The following is a 21,088-nucleotide window of genomic DNA, read 5'->3' on the forward strand; positions in this document are numbered from 1 at the left end:
TACGTCAGGTCCATTTATGACCTGCCTGGCATAGGCCAAGTCAATGGGGGATTCCGAAACTTCGCTCTTTTCCGTACGTGCCATTTTAAAGGAAAAGGGCCACCTTCGTGAAATATGAAGATATCGTTGTTTTTCATTTTGACATTATTATTTTTCATTTTCTTTTTAAAACTGGTGCCAGAAGTGCACAATTCGCGAAAAAGTATTTAAAACTATTTAACATATTGGTACTATGTTGATACTCTCTACGGCACCTACTGTATGATGGCATAGCGATGACGTCACACTCAAGCCAATCAGCGTTCAGAAGACAGACTCGTCGGATTGTGTCAGATAAGCTGATTGGTTAAAGCCAGGGCATATTTTAAGGCACTTACTGCGTCCCATTTTGGGACGCAGCCCCCTCGCCTTGGGACGTAGCCCCTGCTACTTTGACCCGCTGCGTCCCTGCCCTGTCCGGTTCCCTGACCTGTGCCCTGCTGTCTGCCCTGACCTGTACCCGGCCTTCCATCTTAAATGTCCTGTGCCATGCCCTGCAACCTGCCGTGCCCTACTTTCTGCCCTCCTCAGTGCCCTACTCTGTTCCTTGCCCTGTGCCCTTAGTCGTAGCACGTGCCCTCTGCTCAACTTTGGGACGCAGTAAAAATTTGTTAAAATATGCCCTGGTTAAAGCTGAGCTGGTTGGAGCTGATTGGTAAAAAACCAAAGCCTCGCCGCGGGTGGCTGTATTGTCGGATAAGAACGCATTCCTGGGATAAGGACGCATTCCTGGCGTATTTTCTTTTAAAATTGCCGATAACTACGAATGGAGGCCGAAATCGGCCGTAAGGAGGTAGACAGATAGGTTTTCGGACATGGGCTACAAGATGGCTATCTCAGTTTCAATCCCCATGTTAAAGGTGGCCCTTTTCCTTTAAACGCTTTCAACTAAGTAGGTGACTGGGAATCAAACATTGCGTCAGAAAATTCTATCCGTGACCCACATTTTACACAGCTTTTTTATCTTTTTTATCGGTCATGTGACGTCTGAAACGGTCACCAACGGCTCTTTTCTTCTCTTCGCCTAATAAATGTTGATATCGAGCGACAGAAACACCAAAAATGTGCTCATGTCAATAATGCGGAGCACAGTGTCTCATCCCTGTGACCATGGTTATGAGTCAGTTTTGCGTTTTTTCTTCTTCTTTCTGCCAAAGCGTGCGTGATATCGCACGGCTTACGGTGCATAAGCCACTGCCACCATTACTTGTCCAGTATAATGTGTATCCACGCTTTCTCCTAAAGTCGGGTGGGGCTCCGTCGTGGTACTGCACTTCAGCAAACAACGCGCAACGGAGCCCGTTGCGGCCACTCGTCACGTTCAAACGATCGTGCTGAAAAACGGAGAAACACCAGCCGTGCAACATTAGCACAACAATAAGCGGTGCACCATCTTGGGTGCACCTTGCGTTTATTGTTCTGCCCTCGAGCGGCGTAGTGCAGGTTTGTCTCGCCGCCCTGTCGAGTGCCCACGGCACCAGTAGCAATGTTTACACCTACGGTCAGCCGGGGCAGGGGGCGGAGACGGCCGCACACGACTGACCATTGCTCTCGATAACCGTGTTTGTTCTTGCCGGGCAGGTCTCTGAGCTGGCCGGCTATCTGCCGCTGATAGGATGGAGAACGGCGCCTTCACGGCCGACAGTGAGACCGCGGGCGCCGCCGAGTCGCCGCCGCCGCTCGAGATGAAGACGCAACGCACCAGCGAGGAGAAGCAGCCGCTGTGCCAGTGCGACCGGCACTGCTCGTGCCTCGAGGAGGGCGGCCAGCCGGCCGACCGCAAGCCCGACGTGCAGATGAAGACGTGGGGCCGGCCCAAAACGGTGGCACTGGCGATCGGCATGGCCGCGCTGCTGGTCTGGTGCGGGGTCATGGCGGCCATGCACCACTACGGCATCCTTTGAGACGGCCTGGGACTGAGTGCTATCCTCCGGTGCGCTGTGCCAACTGCCAAGACCGGGCGGCAGCCACGGCGTCTTTCGTGCTTTGTTGAACTATCCCGGGAAGCTCGGAAGACCGTGATCTGACCGTGTGAACTCGGGGAGGGACTGGTATGGTATGAGCCAAGTCGACTGTCTGCCGGGCCGAAAACCGAGAAAACCGAGCTGCCGATCGAGAAAACCGAGTATCACTGCATCGGCGGGACGGCAGTGATATACTTTACTCGTATATCGGTGATACAGGGTGTCGGCAACTGAGGTGAATGACCAGCGATCACCAGACGAAGTGCTGAGTGCTGAGCGCGCTAACAATCAGCCCCATTGCTACATGGTGCAAGGTGCGTCGGCCAAAGACTTGTTCCGACCATCCCTCTACCATGAGGGGAAGTGACCATGAACTATGAAGTAGAAATACCGTTCCCGTACCGTAAACGGGAAATACGGCAATGTTATTGCGTGAAACGCGACTAACTATAATTTCGGATCCAGGAGCATCCGACTGAATTAAATCGCCGTTCTATTCGATGATAATGCATTATGATAGCCGCCATGGTTATATCATCGGTTTCACGAGTCACGAACGAGTCCACGACCCATCCAAATAACTGGACTTGGATATTGCTGTTACACAATAAGATAAGAAATCTGCATGTATGCCCGAAGTGTGATATAACGTATCAAAAGTTGCCTTGCGATAGTCAGCCTGCGGTTTTCGGCGGACATTTGGCATCACGATGTGCTCCGCAAATTGCTCGCCTCTTACTAAGGCACTGCACTTCCCTTGCACTTGTTACTGCTCGTTGTATCGATCTGATCTGCATATTTCGTTCGTGTAGCAACTAGCAAGCAGAGCGATTTGTTCGATGTGCATTTGTATATTCACGGAGTAAGGGTCACCTACCCAATATGAATGTTCACAAATTTATTGTGTCGTGTGTACTGTAGGACATGTAACAATGCACACCTTTAGTGAATATATAGGTATATGCGTTGTGCATAGGTATCTTCAACATTCAAATGCATGGGTCATGCCCTCGGTCATGCAACAGTCATGGGTCAATCATGATATTCTAACTGAAAAATGCAACTATATAGTGTACATCTATACAATGTTATCACGGTTTAAAATCGTAAGAACCGTGCAAACCATAAAAAGTCTACTACAACAAACCTCTTTTTTATTTGCACCTGCACCTGCACCTAGGTATATTCGCTTTTCAGACAAAGAGCCTCAGCTTTCCTGCAAGACCTTGCTATGTAGGTATACCCAAGGTATACCTATGCTTAATAATTCATATGCAGAGGTCAATCGGCGCACAATTCAGCCAGATTGGATGAGTCGAGATCAGTATAGGTACTAGGTAGGTACTAACGAATCATTCCCAGTGCTTCATTAAAGTTTCATCCAAATTAGTAATGAAGCCGGGCGCCGGCGCTGGGAGGTTTTAGGTCGGGACCGTCATTGCATACGGTCTTGAATCATTGCCGGTACGGGCCGTCATTGCCGGTCTGGGCCGTCATTACACCGTCATTCATTACGGCCGTCAGTACACCGTCATTACACCGTCATTGGCCGTCATTGTACATCGCCCAGGGTATATTGAGTGAAGTCATTGTCGGTATGGGACTGTCACTTCAGGTATGGGGCCGTACTTGCCGGTATGAGGCCGCCATTACCGGCAAGGGGCCGTCATTGCTGGTACGGGCCGTCATTACATTGCCCAGGGTAGGTATATTGAGTGAAGTCATTGTCGGTATGGGACCGTCATTACAGGTATGGGGCCGTCCGTGCCGGTCAAGGTATATAAAAACACTATGGGGTATGGGGGATGGGACATGGACACTATGGGATGGGGTATGGACCGGCAGTGGCGGTATGGGGCCGCCACTGCCGGTATGGGACCGTCATTACAGGTATGGGGCCGTCCTTGCCGGTATGGGACTATCATTGCCAATGTGGGGGCAGTGTGCTGTTACGCCCGGCAAAGGGCCATCATTGTCATTGCGGGTACGGGCCGTCATTGCTGATATGGGGGCTGTGCCGTCATGTCCGGTGAGGGACCGTCATGGCCGGCACGGGGCCGTCGTTTGCCGGTACGGGGCCGTCATCGCCGGTACGGGGCCGTCATTGCCGGTACGGGGCCGTCATTGCCGGTACGGGGCCGTCATTGCCGGTACGGGGCCGTCATTGCCGGTACGGGGCCGTCATTGCCGGTACGGGGCCGTCATTGCCGGTACGGGGCCGTCATTGCCGGTACGGGGCCGTCATTGCCGATACGGGGCCGTCATTGCCGGTACGGGGCCGCCATCCAAGGCTATAGAAGAACTCCCCGTCATCGTCGGCGCGGGGCCCTCAGTGGCCAGGAGCCGTATCAATATCAATATCCCATGGTGAAATCTCACAAACAGGCCAAGGGAACTCACAACGGTATAGGTATATATAGAACTGTAACTGAAAAAAAATGGAACTCACCTCTCACAAATAAGTTGTCGCATTCGCCGGTCTCCGACCGCGTGTACAAAAGATTTTGAAATTCGACAATAATCACGCAGCTGGGACAAACTTTGTATCTAGTTCGGTTTAATTTGGGGCTGATCTAAACTGATAAAAATGCATTTTTATTTTGTTTATTTAAAGTTGCAATAATAAAATCCTTTTTTGCCGTTGAAATATTACAAATATTAAAAAAAAAATGATTAAAAACGGACAAAGAGGATGATTGAAGGTTATTTAAGCAAAATTATTTCTTAGGTTAATTTCTCACCGCTAGGATTACAACAAAATAGTCAGCTGACTCTGCTCGCTTGGTGTGAATCAGAGAAGTTCATAAAGCGCATTTTCGTGTAATTGTTGTTGTGGTGGATGCGGTATTTGAATTTTGAATATATTCGACTCACTGTTTCAACCAAGATACCTATAAGAAACGTTTCAACCATAGAAATAAAGAGTTTCAACCAAGGCCATATATAGTTGCAGGTATGGCTTAGCCGGCTTTCCGCTTTGGTATAGTTCCAGTTTCAACCATTTTAAATTCAAAACATTTCAATCTATGTCTATGTCCGCACAATTATCACCGTGGATGAATCGCCACGGGCAGGTACCGGTAACCGGATAGGGCTCCTGTTTGGTTCTTGTATTGTCATGACATTGACATGCTTTTTGTTCTAGTCTGAGTCTTGCAGTGCATATCTCGTTTTGTTTTCATACTACTGAGAGGTCAGGCTTATGGCTGACATATCAGGGCCCTGTTTCACCGGTGATAGCAGCACGCTGCCGGCTGCTATCACACGTGTCAAATTGGGTTTCCATGGAAACATCAACAAACCATGATGCCGTCAATATGTGTGATGTCATCAAAAATTGCTGCTAACATCTTCACAGCCGTGCGATCAAACAAATGTTATCAAACGCATTCAATGAGACAGCAACTCTGTTCCAAACGCAGCTCACGGATTACACGAAACGTCATTAGTGTGACCTCAGCTCGGACGCCGGTGAAAACAGGGCGCCGGAGGGCATATTAGTCACGTGATATTTGGAACTTCTCCCGCTCCATGGGCCTTCTATGTCCCAAACATCACGTGTAAATTAACGAACCTTGATCAAATCGCCCCAGGCGCCCTGTTTTCACCGTCATCCCTCAGCTCTGTTCGCTTGCTGTTTTTATATCAGTGTGCTGTCGGTTTTCCCCATATAAGGAAGTTATTGCTGGCGCAGCTTGGCCTCTCATTGGTCTAGCGAATAGACCACTTGAATTCGACCAATGAGGAGCCAAGAAGTAGCAGCATGGTCGTAGCCTGCTGATAAATAAACGGGGTGCGAACAGAGCTCTCATCACATTACGTCAGCTCGCGCAATTTGATAGTAGCGTGCTGCTATCACCGGTGAAACAGGGCCCCGTAATTGAGGTCAGTGCGGCTTTCAACTTGTCACTTTTGCGGGTTCGGTCAAGATTTTTTGGTACCTACTCTCTTAGCAGACGTTACCTGAGCTGCCATATCTACATAGTCTCATGTGCGCAACAGCTGTTTTTTCACGGTTAAATATATAACAAAACATAATCTAACCTGACCTAACCTTACCTACAACCTACAACCTGCAACCTAACCTACCAACCTACAACCTGACCTACCAACCTACAACCTACAGCCAACCAACCTACCTAACGATAACGATATGGCAGCTCGGGTGACGTCTGCTAAGAGAATACTGATTTTTTTGTATCCTCACCCGGCTTTGGTGCTGATTTTCCGGTTCTGTTTGAAAGATTGGTGCGGATTTTGAACTTGGGCCAGTGCGCCTCAGCGACCCACAAGCCATACTTTGCAGACTGGCCCATTCTAACAACTGATGCAGAGGTATTGTCATGGAGCATGCCATGATAAGTCAAGAGTCTCCTGTCTCACAGGCCCAAGGGCCTTCAAAATTCTCGCACATCGTAAGGAAGTTATTTTGCAGTGTTATGAAGGTGAAATTATGATAATAAATTCTGCATTCTGCTGTAGAGACATCGACTTGACCATGTTTAACTTAAAATCATATTTCAGGATGTTTTCTGACTTCTGAGGCATCTGGGTTAAGTGTGGAGTCTGAAGCCAATCTGTTGTGCTGACTGGAGCACATATTTAAGCAAGAAAAGTAATCATGTCACACAACTATGTAGTGACAGCTCAGAAGCCCACAGCAGTAAACCACTGTGTGACAGGTAAGTTTTCTCTCTCCCTCTCTCTCTTTCTCTCTCCGTCTCTCTCCCTGGCTGGAACATATATATAAGCAAGAAAAGTAACCATGTCACACAACTATGTAGTGACAGCTCAGAAGCCCACAGCAATAAACCACTGTGTGACAGGTAATTCCTCTCCCTCTACCTCTCCCTCTCCCTCTCAACTTATTCAGAGGGCTGTTCACGGGCCGTGTGTGCGGTCGGACCGTACACAGCCTCCAAGCTCCGCCCACTGCGTCTATGTAATGGAAATTATATTCCTTTTCCATCAACCTTGTAGGTTTCCTCTTTGTGCTTGTTTCCAGGGAATAGTGGATCTTGTTTCAGACTGTGTTCATTTCATGTCTTACCATGATCCCGCTGACATAATCATTCACTCCATTCACCAGGCAACTTCACATCGCCAACTGACCTGAACCTGATCATGGCCAAAAACAACCGGCTGGAGGTGTTCATTGTGTCACCCGAGGGTCTCCAGCCTGTGAAGGAGATCGGCATCTACGGCCTCATCTCCGTCATGAAACTCTTCAGACCTTGTGTAAGGAATGCGTTGGCTCATGGTCCTGAATGCTATCTGTGGAGTACAATTATTGTGTTACACTTTCACAGCCAGTGACTTTTTGATACAGATTTCACTCTTAATTTTGCGTTCCTCTCAACATCATCACCGTTGCCAAAAGTTGCATTTTTTGTTGCGGCCATTTTTGACTAAGCAAGCATCCCCTGTTTGCACCAGGACGAGGAGAAGAACCTGCTGTTCATCGTGACACAGCACTACAACGCTATGATCCTGGAGTGTGTCGGGCGCGGCGAGTCGCTGGAGATTGTCACAAAGGTGCACGGCAACGTGGCAGATCGGATCGGAAAGCCGGCAGAGACGGGTATCATCGGTACGTTTGTGATCACTGACACGGGACGTGCCGTGTGTAGTGCGTGTGTCTGGTTGTGCCGGGTGTGATGGTATGTTATCGAACTTGAAGCTTGTAGGGCTGTTGAGCCATTGTTTGGTTTAGCGCCACAAGTTATAACATCATGTAACGTAGGAAATCGTACCGAGATTAGTGACATCAAGTCCAGCTGCCTCTCCATTAAGTGCTTAATTGCCTCGGACATTAATAATTAATGAAACGTTATCGTCTAATTGTCTTTTTTGCCGGCTCTGGTCTTGCTTTGTTCTAATCCGTTTCTGCCTGGCCGCTGCAGGCATTATCGACCCGGAGTCTCGGTGTATCGCGCTGCGACTGTACGACGGTATCCTGAAGATCATCCCGCTGGAGAAGGAGAGTGGCGAACTGAAGGCCTACAACATACGGCTCGAGGAACTGACGGTAGGTGATGGAGCAGGTGGCGAGAGATGGCCGAATCTTTGTTCGTCGCGCATGAGGGGATATGGGGAGGCGGCAGACGGGCTGGAGGTTAAGTGAGGGAGGTAAGACGTATGACTAAAACATTTTATGACTAGCTGGATATCTGCGAGAGGTATGAGAGCATGAGGATATGTTGTATTGTTAAATGTATAGGTATCACCGTCGTGTTTTGAATCAGTGCGCTATACTAAATGGTTACCATTGACGTTGATTTTCTATTCACTACAGGTGCAAGACATCGAGTTTCTGTACGGCTGTGCCAACCCTACTGTAGTGTTGATTCATCAGGATGCACACGGTCGTCACGTCAAGACACACGAGATCTCGCTGAAGGAGAAGGAGTTTATCAGGGTGAGAACGCGCGGGAGAGCGGCCGTGGGGTGAGCGGAGTGGGGAGGGCCTGTGTGCGGTGAGCGGTATTTAAAGTTTAAACATCACCTCTGTGACTGTAAGGGTACTGACATTTAGATTATATTTTGCTAGGGAACTGGTGCTGTAGTTATATCGCCTTCCCTTTTTCAGCATTTCATCCCGTCACCATCTGTTTTTATTTAACCTGTTCTTCAGTGAGGTTTGGATGATGGCTAAAAGACTAATGCTGTTCGTTCTATCCCGTTAGCTATCACCATTTTGTGTTACTGTGCCCGCACTCGCTCTCCCAGGGTCCGTAGGAACAGGAGAACGTCGAGCCATGACCGATCGTATGTTAATGTACTCTCTCGCTCTCAGAGTCCGTGGAAACAGGAGAACGTCGAGCCCGAGGCGGCCATGATCGATCTTGTGTTAATGTGTCTGTGCGCCTTGTGTTTCCCTCAGAGTCCGTGGAAACAGGAGAACGTCGAGCCGGAGGCGGCGATGATCGTACCCGTACCTGCGCCGCTGTACGGGGCTCTGATCGTCGGCCAGGAGTCCATCACCTACCACAACGGCAGCAGCTATATCACAGTGGCGCCGCCCATACTCAAGGTAGAGCCGCGTTCGTGGAGTCTGATGCACGTGCCCTGCTGGGGCTGTGTCACGCCTGTAACTGGTCTCAGAATTAGTGTGCCAGTGCTCGCGATGCTTGGTGCTGTTTGGAAATTATTTGTTGTTTCGATATGATGTTCTCAAAGTTTTATTTTGCGATGTGGTGCAAATTTGCACTTTATAACTATGCCAAAAAGGCATTTCACCTATTGGAATATCGTTGCTATTATTTACGGTCCTCTCAAGTACCGTAACGTACAGGTCTCGCGGGTTTTAGCGGTAGGTTTTGCACCTAGAAAATTTAGTGTACTTCAGGCTATATCTTCGTCGTCTTAAGCTTTTAAGTGTTGAAGATGCGATCGACTTGTTGGGTAACAAGCCGGCCATGATCGTGTAAAATGGCTTCATCGTAGATCAATTAGTTTCTGAGATATAACCGGAAATCTAAAAGTGCAAAACCTACCGCTTAATCTCGCGAGACCTGTACGTTTCAAGTACCGAGTAGAGGAGTAACAAAATCAAGGAGACCTTCAGAACATTATCCGTACCCAGCTCCTGATCATTTCACCGGCGTCAGTCTCACCTGACCGTCCCTCGTCCCTGTGCTCTGCAGCAGAGCACAATGACCTGCTACGGCCGGGTGGACCCCAACGGCTGCCGCTACCTGATGGGCGACATGGCCGGCCGCCTGTTCATGGTGCTGCTGGATGGCGAGGAAAAGGAGGGCGCCGAGCGAGACATACAGGTCGAACTACTCGGTGAGGACGGGGGAGGAAGGGAGGACAGAGGGAGGATAGGGAGAGCGAGGAAGCGAATTATAGAAATTGACGGTGTGGGAACTGGGAAGATTGGATCACCGGAAGTTCGAGGGTGAAGTTCGAAGTTCGGTAGCTCGAGGGTCTGATGGTATGATGTATCTATGACGTTGCTTGACTACAACACGTTTGCATGGTTTGTGATACGAGTACACTGCCACCGTAGTTTGATCTGACTGTGTCTGACAGCTCCCTCCCCCTCCCTCCCTCCATCCATCCTTCCGTCCTTCTCTAGGCGAGTGCAGTATTCCAGAGTGTATCAACTACCTGGACAACGGCGTGGTGTTCGTGGGCTCTCGGCTGGGCGACTCTCAGCTGGTCCAGCTCCGGGTGCAGCCCGACGAGAACGGCTCCTACCTGACCGTGCTCGACTCACACACCAACCTGGCGCCCATCGTGGACATGGTGGTGGTGGACCTGGAGCGACAGGGCCAGGGACAGCTGGTCACGTGCTCAGGTGAGGGACGGCGGGGGTGGCAGGGGCAGCTTGTCACGTGTTACGGCAGGGCCAGGGACAGCTGGTCACGTGCTCAGGTGAGGGACGGCAGGGTCAGGGACAGCTGGTCACGTGCTCAGGTGAGGGACGGCAGGGGGAGGGGTCCTGGAGCGGCAGGATCAGGGACAGCTGGTCACGTGCTCAGGTGAGGGAGCGGCAGGATCAGGGACAACTGGTCACGTGCTGAAGTCAGGGACGGCAGGGGGACGGCAGGGTCAGGTCACGTCACAGGTGCTCAGGTGAGGGGACGGCAGGGGCATCTGGTCACGTAGGGGAGAGTGGGGCAAAGCGGCCACCCGGGGCAAAGCGGCCACCCATCGTTTTAGCCCTTCATAGCTGGCGTCAGTTCCAATTTATGGTTTCCAATTATACTTCTCTTCACGGTCGTTCGAATGAGCCAGACCGGGGTTTCAGGCCCATCACCATTGTTCTGTGAAACACGGAAAAGCATTTCTTGCCAGGTTACCAACTATGTTTACAATTTTTTAATGTTATGTTATTCCATAACCGTTTGGAATTTTTATAAGCGTTCTTGTCCATGCATTGCATGGCTATCATACATGTATTCTACCAATTTTAATGTTTTTTACCCCACTAATAGCTAAGCTGGAATGTTTTTGTCTCGGACGGTATGCGCGGGGCAAAGTGGCCGGGGCAAAGTGGCCACCCCCCAATTGGCCGTAAGTTGCTTCCATCTGGATAAAAAACATTATTTATATTCAAATGTGTCGTCATGCATTCATCTTCGCCACTTTTCAGTTGCATGAGTTACCAAATAATGCAATTAAATGTCTATTTTCATGAAAATCCTTTCTTTGTTTACCTACAGGTGGAAGATGATAAAGTAAACCTCCATCCTCGCTTAACCTTGTCACCATCAAATACCCTAGTCGTACACGAGGCAACTATTTTGTTTCTCATATCGGGACTTGAGAAGACGCCGGTGGCCGCTTTGCCCCAGGGTATGGGGCAAAGTGGCCAATATGCATAGGTTTAAAGTTTTGTCAATATCTTTCATATGTGAACGCCTTTGGAAATAAAACGCAGTTGAAATAAAAGGCAACTTAATAGGGATCACATTGGTATAGAAAGAATCTTTCCAAGTTTAAAAATCAAGCGTTGGCATCGTGAGAAGCGTTAGGGTGGCCGCTTTGCCCCACTCTCCCCTACTCATGTGAAAGACGTACCAGGGTGACCAGGTCCGGGGACGGGAACTGAGGATGATAAGATTTAGCGACGGTATGAAAATGATTGACATGAAGGCTATGAGGTTCCGGAAATAGATATTAGATACCTTTGCGAATAATATGATCAGAATATGTACCGACATCAAGGTTATGGGGCTTTGGAAATAGATACATTTGCGAATAGGATGATAATTAGATGTACGACTCGGTTAACCGATGTTCCTTGTCACCAGGAGCGTTCAAAGACGGCAGTCTACGGGTCATCAGGAACGGCATCGGCATCCACGAGTTGGCCAGCATAGACCTGGCCGGCATCAAGGCCATGTGGAGTCTGCGGGTGGGAGCCGGCGGAGACGGAGACGGAGACGGAGACGAGCTGTTTGACAATACGCTCGTCATCGCCTTCGTCGGAGAGACGCGGTGAGCAATGGCTGGGTTATGGGAGAGTGAGGGCAGAAGGGAGACATGGGTGGAAAAGGTCGGGAAGCTGTTGGGTCTGGTGTTTTGTGTTGTTGTTTTTCCATCATTGGTTGTCAATAAGTGTTATTGGTTTACAAGCAATGTCACAGGATGCTTAGTCAGTGGTGAATGTCTCGTAATTGCTCTCTTCGTGTCATTTCCCCCGTTTCAAAGTGCTCAGTGTGGCTGGTTTCTTTTTGCAACTGACCTGTCCAGTGTCCATACCTCTCAGTACGTCGGTAACTGACCCTTCCCCCATTACAGAGTGCTGAGTCTGGTGGGAGACGAGGTAGAGGAGACGGAGATTGCCGGTCTGGCCAGCGATCAGCAGACATTCTTCTGCAGTAACGTACAACACTCGCAGATTCTCCAGGTCAGTCGACTTTTAGCTGGGCTTACGACCTGCTTTCATGTGGTTTGGGGACAGAAAGTCATTCTCACAAATCGTTTATTGCTTCTAGAGGTAATGTCTAGTGCCTACTTTATCACGACTCTACTTTTTTGTTATTATACCCTTTCACTACCGTTTTCCACTATTCTAAGTAAGACATGACCATTGACACCACACCACCAACATCTCCCAACATCACTGAACCGTGTCCTTTCCCGCCGACCAGGTGACGGCCAGCTCTGCGCGTCTGCTCAGCGACTCGACGGGCCGACTACTGAGTGAGTGGCGTCCGCCGGGCGGCCGAAACATCTCCGTGGTCACGGCCAACACGTGCCAGCTGGCCTGCGCCGTCGGCAGCGACCTCTTCTACCTGGAGATTGAGAGCGGAGAGGTTGTCCAAAAAAGGTCAGTGGGCGACGGGCGAGGGACGTGGGGGTCTGATGCAGTGTAGTTCTGGGGATATGACTGGGGTGTCGCTGTATGGACTGCGGAATACCAGTACTTTTTGGGCTCAGGCGTAAACGTGAACGTGAGCATCTTTCTTCACTACCAAGCACTTAATGCAGAGTTTTATCTTCCATGACGATAGTTGTGGATGTATTTGTACGGAATTGAAGCATTCGCTCGTAGAATTTCCAACTATATAACCGGCCGTGTAATACATGCAGTACATACACGTTCCTCCCCAATTATAGGCCAGTGACTCAGTGCTTCTTGTCTGTTCGGACGTCCGTCCTTCTATAACTGTACCGCTTACCGCTTACTTGTTATCGAACCCGTTAAATCGCGACGATATGTCTATCAAGCCCTTCTCCCGAGACGATCTGAAACGCTAACCCTCGTTCCCGCCTCGCCCGTTTCACAGTATGACCACTCTGGAGCACGAGGTGGCCTGTATCGACCTGACGCCGTCGGCCGGCCAACAGCGCGCTGAGCTGGCCGCCGTGGCCCTGTGGACCGACATCTCGGCACGCACACTCTCCCTGCCGGCCCTGCAGCCGCTCTGTAAAGAGTGTCTCGGCGGCGAGATCATCCCCAGGTGAGTTAGTACGTCGTCTAAATGTCAGTGGCAGTGTCGATGGTCTACTTAGCTAGGTTACAGTGTGGTCTGTTATGAGCTCCGATAACCACCGCAGTTCCGGGCTCCAGAAATCCTCTAATCATCATCATCATCATCATCATTATACAGTGTGGCCTATGCCAGCTAGAGTCAGTACAGTGCGGTGCGTATGCCAGTTAGAGTCAGATTAAGTGCGTCTGTTGGCCAGTTATAGTTTCCGAATGTTAGCTAGTTATAGTGTTATGTAATGAACGAATTGATGCCTGGCAGGTTTGTTTACTATGTTGCACAACTGACCAATTCTCCCCCATCAGGTCCATCCTGCTGGCCGAGTTTGAGGGCGTGCCCTACTGCCTGGTGGCCATGGGTGATGGCTCACTCTTTTACTTCCACGTACACCTCAAGAGCGGACTGCTGACAGAGAAGAAAAAGGTCGGTTCGTGGCATGGTCATCAGTATTTTGGGATTTTATTATACGAAAGTGTTGGGTTTTTGCACGAATTATCACATTTTTTCACGCCTATCAACAGTAGCCAATGACCTTCACAGTTCACATGCCTGTACTTTGAGCATAGGCTTTGTAAGCATACATATTGTTACAATATTTTCGTGAAGGATCGTGAAGGACCACTATCGTGACCAATATCGTGAAGGGCCACTCAGGTACTCCAAAAATGTTGCATTGATGGATCGCTCACATTATTATCAACGATCGCTATTAACTTTGTTCAGAGTTACGTTAGCAGTATAGTTCACATTTGTAGGTAACTGCCCGCGGGACGCGTGCCAGCGCTGATGTGTGTCCGCTCTGACCCGTACCGCCGTCCATCAGGTGACGCTGGGCACCCAGCCGACGGTGCTGCGCGCCTTCCGGCCCCACTCGACCAGCTCCGTGTTCGCCTGCTCCGATCGGCCGGCCGTCATCTACTCATCAAACTATAAGCTCGTCTTCTCCAACGTCAACCTGCGAGAGGTCAACCACATGTGCACGCTCAACACGCGCGCCTACAGGAACAGGTGAGGCCGCCGGGGTGCTGTAATTGATACGGTACGGTACGTGCCATGTATAATTCAATGATCTCACTTGCTGCTGTTGCTCTCGCAACCGCTGACCACTCCCGTCAGGCATCAGGGGTCCCTTGTGTGGAGTGGGGAGTGCCTTCTGAACTCTTGCTTTTTTCGTGATCAGCCGTTTTACCTTGCTGATTGAAGTACAGACTTACAGTTGACTAGTAATTACCCTTTTCTGATCAGAGTTGTCACAGACATATCCGGCTGGCAGCTGTCACTGTTCTTCACTTTCAGTTGTTCGTTTGGATCGACCTGTTCCAAGTGGGGATGTAGCTCAGTGGTAGAGCGCTCGCTTCGCATGTGAGAGGCCCCGGGTTCAAACCCCGGCATCTCCAACCGTTTTGGGTCACTTTGCGTTGGGAGCTTGCAGCCCTGCTGCGATGGCCGCGATGATTTTCTGCTAAAAATCAGCAAATCCTGTTAGCATTTTTATCAGCTGATATATCTATTTTTTCTTACTGACATTGTCTCGCCCGTTCGTTTTGTGTGACCAGTTTGGCGCTGGCCACCGACACCACGATCACAATCGGCGTGGTGGACGACATTCAGAAGCTGCACATCCGCTCCGTCAAACTGTACGAGTCGCCGCGGCGGATCGCCTACCAGGAGTCCACTGAGGTGAGAGGCCGGGAGTCCACAGAGGTGAGAGGTCAGGAGTTGACTGAAACCCGGCCGTCTCACCGTGTGGCCGCGGACAAAGGGGAGGGAACGAGTAACGACCATGGTACTGCGTGACTAGCGTTAGAATATATGCGACATGCGTGTTCCCGGCGGAGTGGATGAGGACGAAACGCCCTTGGCCTTAGACGTCCTCCTTGTCACCGTGAATCGCCGTTAGATGTGACATCAAGGTCTTTTGATGGACATAACTACAAATTCTTATTAGTTCTATTCTGTTTCTAGTATCTATGTAGTATTCTCTGTAGTTCCGGATTTTTCCTTTGGTCCGCCATCACGTCATTGATCAGTGATCGTTTTTAACGTCACCGGTCTGTTTTTCAGACGTTCGGCGTGCTTTCGATGCGTCTGGACGAGCAGGGCTCCAGCTGTCTGGTGGCGCCGCGACCGTCCGCCTCCACCGAGGCCAAAACCATCACACAGTCGTCCAGCAGCCAGCTGCACCGGCCCTCACTGCAGCAGCTCGAGCAGGGACAGGAGGTCGGTATTCAGCGCATACATGACATGATTCATGAGTGCTGCTCGGCGTCCTACTTGAACAGTCGAGTAAAAAAAAAAAAAACTTAAGTGAAATATCGCTACCACTTTAGACAATCATCGACTTATTACGAAGTCTGTGAGTGTCTCAAGTAGCCGATATCGTGGTTTTCTGCAGCGTGTGAACTCACGACTCATGCCTCAAACTATAAGCACACGTCTGCTCCCTTTGAGTCTGATATCTGACCGTCCCCTCCCGTCCGTGGCGGCTCTGACTGTAGGTGGGGGGCTCTTTTGGTCTCTTCTCTGACCGTTCCTTCCCTCCGCGGCCGCCATTCCTCCAGGTGGAGGTGCACAGTCTACTCATCATCGACCAGCACACGTTCGAGGTGCAGCACGCGCACTCGTTTGTACCCTCCGAGTATGCTCTCAGCCTGATCTCGATGAAGTTTGACAACGACCCGGCCTGCTACTTCGTGGTCGGCACCGCCTACGTCAACCCCGAGGAGTCAGAGCCCAAACAGGTGTGTGTCGCTTGGGACGCTATGAGGGGAGGAGTGTGGATAGGGTATGATCAGGAGGGACTTTTCTGCTCCGTATAAAGATTAGGTCTCCTACAATATTTTAGTGATGCATGTCATACTGCAAAGAGGGAGTTACTGTCGCACAAGCCTGCAGAAGACTGACGAATGACGATACTTTATAACATCCATAAAACAGGGCCTCTTAGTATTGATGTTAATAGGAAAAGTGCTGCGGGTAAGTTAACTACTAGCACGGAATATGTATTCTACGACAGACTATATATGTCGTAGACTATATATTCCGTGCTACTAGACTAGAAAGTGATATGGGTAAGTCATTTGGTAGACTAGACAGCAATAAAATGGTATTGTAGTGCTCGCTACTTATAATATTCATGGGATTGAAAAATTGTATCGAATATCGATTGATCTTACCCTCCTCGCCGTGTCCCCAGGGTCGGATCGTAGTGTTCCAGTACAACGACCAGAAGCTGAACCAGGTCTCCGAGAAGGAGATCAAGGGCGCCTGCTACAGCCTGGCCGCCTTCAACGGCAAACTGCTGGCCAGTATCAACAGCACGGTACGGGAGGCATCGCGACCGCAGACAGACTTAACTCACTTAAGTGCTATGGAAGCCCAGAAGTTCCGCTCTTCCGTACCTCCGTAGGCCTTAAGAGGACTTAGTTTGTCTTGTGTCAACCCCCATGATTGATCTAATCTCCTAATCGGACTCACGGCGACGCTCAGCTTGAGATACGTTGTTCTGACCTCCTCGCCTACTGTCTGAACTCTCAGGTGTAACTATTCTGACTTCTCTCGCCGCCCTCAGGTGCGGCTATTCTGACCTCCCCCGCTGCCCGCCGCCCTCAGGTGCGGCTATTCGAATGGACGGCCGAGCATGAGCTCCGACTCGAGTGCAGTCACTTCAACAACGTGGTAGCGCTCTACCTCAAGACCAAGGGCGACTTTGTGCTGGTCGGAGACCTGATGCGATCAATCACTGCGCTACAGTACAAGGCCATGGAGGGCAACTTTGACGAGGTAGGTGCGCGAAAACGCCGCCAAAGCAAGCTGGATAGGCCAGGATAGGCTGGAAATAGGATTCGGCCGTTTAGGCCTGGGCCGAATATGGGGCTGTAGAATAAGTACGAAGGAAGATAGCATTTAAAAGCATCAGGAAGCATTTTTTAAAAGGCATGGTGTTTTTGATAAGTGAGTCTGATTTTAGGGGCGACTGAAGTGCTCGTAGACGTCCATGAATCGGTTTCTAAGTCGCCTAAGTCTCCAGCTCTAGTACGGGGACCCGCAGTTGCTACTGTACAGCGACCCTGAGTAAATTGTCCCAGCACCCTCACAGGGAACAACGATAAGCTGTCAGAGGGTACGCCCAGACAACCTCAGCTGCTCTTGTACAGAGACCAGCAGTCGATATCAATGTTATCGGTTGTTACTGGACAGGACAGACGGCTAGAGTTGGGGTTCGTGTACAGAAGCAACTGCGGGTCCCCGTACCAGGGTCCAGGGCTTGAGATGCTCGACCTGCGGTGTATGTGCTGACGCTGACGCCACCGCTGTCGGCAGATGGCGCGCGACTTCAACGCCAAGTACATGACGGCGGTGGAGATTCTCGACGACGACACGTACCTGGGCGCCGAGAACAGCCACAACCTGTTCGTCTGCCAAAAAGACAGGTGAGCGAAATAGACTAGCCACCTACGAGCTTCCCTCTCGGTCGCAGCTGTGCGCCTGTCATCACCGTCAAACTCCGGTCGTGGCCCACCTCTATCGGGTGTGAGCTGTGTGAGTGAGTATACTACTTGACCTGACCGCTCAGAAAAGCGGCCTGACTTAATATGCTACTCCCGCTCTATTGCCTTCAGCTGTTCGTCGTGCTCTGTGACGATCTGACCGTCCCCCTGTCCCCTGCCTCCCGCCCCGTAGCGCTGCCACCACAGACGAGGAGCGGATGCAGATGCAGGAGGTGGGACGGTACCACGTGGGCGACATGGTAAACGTGTTCCGACACGGCTCGCTGGTGATGCAGGGAGTCACAGAGAGCATGGCGCCCACCTCCGGCTGCGTGCTCTTCGGCACCGTACAGGGATCCGTCGGTACGTACACGAGGGAAGAAGTACGTCCTCGGGGTCGGTGGGACGTTCGGGGCTTATTTAGTATGTTCCGGGCCGGGGGACGAAATGATGCGTGGGTGCAAAAGATAAGACGGTACGCACCGTAGCCGTTACGTGCGGTCTGCCCTTTTTTCTTTCTTTTTTCTCTTTTCTCCACTTCAGATCACCATTTCTCTTTTCTCCACCTCAGATCACCAGCTCAAGAGCTGTCTTGGTCTGTGCAGCTGGATCATGCTGGTTCCTTGTGGGACTTTAGCGGTAATATTGGACACATAAATGAGGACTAAGTTAGCGTTGTCACTCTAATTAGTTTGGACCACACCAATTTGGAATAATCACTACATCAACCGGTCGGACGCATGGTGCGTCCAAAAGCGGCGTTCCGACATTCCCTCGAACGTCATTCTCCTCCACTTGTATCGCCCCTCGGAGTCTGGCCTGACCCACCCCACTCTATCCTTCCCGCAGGTCTAGTCACCCAGCTGGAGCCCGAGTTTTACTCGTTCATCTCGGAGCTGCAGCACCAGCTGACACGAGTCATCCGGCCCGTCGGCAAAATCGAACACTCGGCGTGGCGGGCCTACCGCTGTGAACGAAAGACGGAGCCGTGCGAAGGATTCATCGACGGGGACCTGATCGAGAGCTTCCTGGACCTGAACCGGGACCAGATGGCAGAGGTCGTCCGAGATCTCATGGTGAGCCGATGGTGGTTGTGGTTTGGGTGTCCGGGAAGGGGAACCGGAAGGTGCACTTGGTTATTTATGGGTGTGTAGCTGTTTTTTTAACGTAAAATTGAGCATTACGCACATAAATGACCACAAGTCGAATGTAGCCGCCCTCACACCAAATCGACACCCTCCACATTTTTAAATGCAACTCCCGATGTTCAAGAGTCCGATGTCGATAGGCCAGGCATATTCGCTTCACCAGAAACCAAATACTGAAAGATCGGCTGTTATTGGGTACCCATCACGTTTTCGCGCGTTTAAATCTACGGTGACAAACCACCGAGCTGCTACTAAATCCTGTGCAAGCATCCTTAGCACCACTCGTTTCTCCACCGTCTCACCTTTGTGCTCGCGTTTCCGCGCAGATCACCGACTCGTCGAGCCAGCGGCGCGCCGCCACCGTGGATGACATCATCAAGGCGGTGGAGGAGCTCACCAGGATACACTGAGAGGCGCCGCCGGCCGCTGCTGCCACCCAGCGCTGTGACTTGTACCGAGCGAGGCCGCGCGCCCCGCCAGTGAATTGTACAGGAGCGCGGCGGGACGGAACGGACTCACACAGACGGACTGCTTCAGGTGTCACCTGGGATCACTGCTCGACGTTCAGAACTGCAGCTGTTGTCATCCTCTCTTCATTGAAGCTTCGCGTTTTGGACTACGAAAGATCTGGTTTGTCAGCTGAAACGATGACCTGTCCCGAGCTCGGTAAAGACGGCAGTGATGTGATTTTTGTGCCGCCGTTCCGTCTGCTCCAAGAGCTGCCATTGCGGTGTTGTTGCGAAGACTGGGCGTGCTCAGCTGCCCCGCCCGCTGCGGGGAGGGGAGGGGGTGGGGAGGACAGGAGGCCCTCACTGGGACGGTATCTGACCCGACTGCGCGTCCCGAGCTTCGCTGCCGCTGCGCTGCCCCGTGTTGACGACGTGTGATGAATATACGTGTACCGAGTTGACAGAGATGGCGTGATGGCATTGGACAATACCCAGGTGGTAGATAACTTCGACAGGTACGGGGGAAAACCAAGGTTTGGTTGCAAAAGATGTGGAATTCGAGCGTCTGCGTCGCCCCGTGGGTTGCATTTATATTCGGTTAAAAAAACGGCAATGCACAAGAAAGCTGTAGGAAATCTGGAGAGAAAAGGCAGCCGGCGTGGTTCGACGGTGATATGTATTTGTGACTAGGACGGACCAGATAACATACACGATCAATGAGATGCCCCCATAACCAGCGGTTATTACGAGCGAGCGAGCGCAGCGAGCGAAGTGAGTCTTTTCAATATAACGGAAAAATCTCAGTATGAGCGGCCCGGCCCGGCCCGGCCCGGCCCGGCCTGTAACGCTTTTGAGAGGCTTATATCTCAGCAACCGCTGGACCGATTGGCCTGCGGTCTTTTTTGTTGGGTAGCCCCATCCCTTCTACCCCGTAATTGGCTACTTTTGATACATCTCAGTGACCGTCGTGGCACGTGCCACGTGAAAAGTCAAGGGTGTTCAAGCTGTTTTGCAAAAGAAGTGATTTTGAGAGGCTCATATCTCAGCAGCCGCTTGGGCGATTGACTTGCGGTAATTTTTGTAGGGTAGCAGCATTCCTTCTACCTAAAATAGGATACTCTCCATGTATGTGGGTCACCCCCAGTGCACGTGCAAAATACAACAATAAGAGGTGCCAAATTTGTTCCCATTTCAGTAACTCGGTAATTACTGGGGCGATTTCGCTGAAACTTGGCATACAGGTAGGCACCCACCAGGCAAAGCATTCCCATGTGTTGCGGTTAGGGTGCTACTGCACGTGCGCACGTGCAGGGGGCGTTTCCAGATCTCGAGAACGGCTGGGCCGATTGCGCTCAAATTTGGTACACGGTTGGGGACCAGTTAGTAGGGTGCCGTGCAAAAGTCATTTTGGACCCCGTTTGCACGTGCGCACGTGCAGAATGCCGCTCCCAGATCTCAGGAACGGCTGGGCCGATTGCGTTCAAATTTGGCACACCGCTAGCGACCAGCTAGAAGGGTGCTTTGCACAAGCCCGTTGGAAGCACCCTC

At 50.9% G+C, this 21,088-nt stretch overlaps 1 protein-coding gene and 1 non-coding gene across 8 annotated transcripts; both read left to right on the forward strand.

Annotated features, from left to right (window-relative positions):
* The first annotated feature begins 4,780 nt into the window (after positions 1 to 4,780).
* LOC122388455 (DNA damage-binding protein 1-like) lies at positions 4,781 to 20,005 on the forward strand. Of its 7 annotated transcripts, none has more exons than XM_043379545.1 (24): positions 4,781 to 4,823; positions 6,528 to 6,685; positions 7,093 to 7,241; positions 7,440 to 7,593; positions 7,907 to 8,031; positions 8,299 to 8,421; positions 8,887 to 9,036; positions 9,650 to 9,794; positions 10,087 to 10,308; positions 11,768 to 11,954; positions 12,258 to 12,366; positions 12,611 to 12,789; positions 13,250 to 13,423; positions 13,759 to 13,876; positions 14,277 to 14,461; positions 15,010 to 15,133; positions 15,518 to 15,673; positions 16,015 to 16,194; positions 16,650 to 16,775; positions 17,066 to 17,236; positions 17,777 to 17,886; positions 18,137 to 18,306; positions 18,793 to 19,019; positions 19,418 to 20,005. In XM_043379545.1, the coding sequence occupies exons 2-24, from the start codon at positions 6,625 to 6,627 to the stop codon at positions 19,499 to 19,501; spliced, it is 3,429 nt and encodes a 1,142-aa protein (XP_043235480.1). In that variant the 5' UTR covers positions 4,781 to 4,823; positions 6,528 to 6,624; the 3' UTR covers positions 19,502 to 20,005. The 7 variants fall into 7 exon arrangements, with proteins under 7 accessions (XP_043235480.1, XP_043235481.1, XP_043235478.1 ...); XM_043379546.1 differs by having other exon boundaries at positions 4,814 to 5,077; XM_043379543.1 differs by having other exon boundaries at positions 4,814 to 4,956.
* Trnaa-cgc lies at positions 14,779 to 14,850 on the forward strand. The gene has a single exon. It is a non-coding gene; the product is annotated as a tRNA-Ala (tRNA).
* Positions 20,006 to 21,088: the final 1,083 nt, after the last annotated feature.

Source organism: Amphibalanus amphitrite, unplaced genomic scaffold (genome assembly GCF_019059575.1).
Source record: "Amphibalanus amphitrite isolate SeventyFive unplaced genomic scaffold, NRLGWU_Aamphi_draft 000323F_arrow, whole genome shotgun sequence".
Lineage (NCBI taxonomy): Eukaryota > Metazoa > Arthropoda > Thecostraca > Balanomorpha > Balanidae > Amphibalanus > Amphibalanus amphitrite.

Coding starts and splice junctions, on each gene's coding strand:
- LOC122388455 (XM_043379545.1), top strand. CDS start 6,625: ATGTCACACAACTATGTAGTGACAGCTCAGAAGCCCACAGCAGTAAAC. Junction 9,037..9,649: donor TGGCGCCGCCCATACTCAAG/GTAGAGCCGCGT, acceptor TGTGCTCTGCAG/CAGAGCACAATGACCTGCTA. Junction 17,237..17,776: donor TGGAGGGCAACTTTGACGAG/GTAGGTGCGCGA, acceptor CGCTGTCGGCAG/ATGGCGCGCGACTTCAACGC.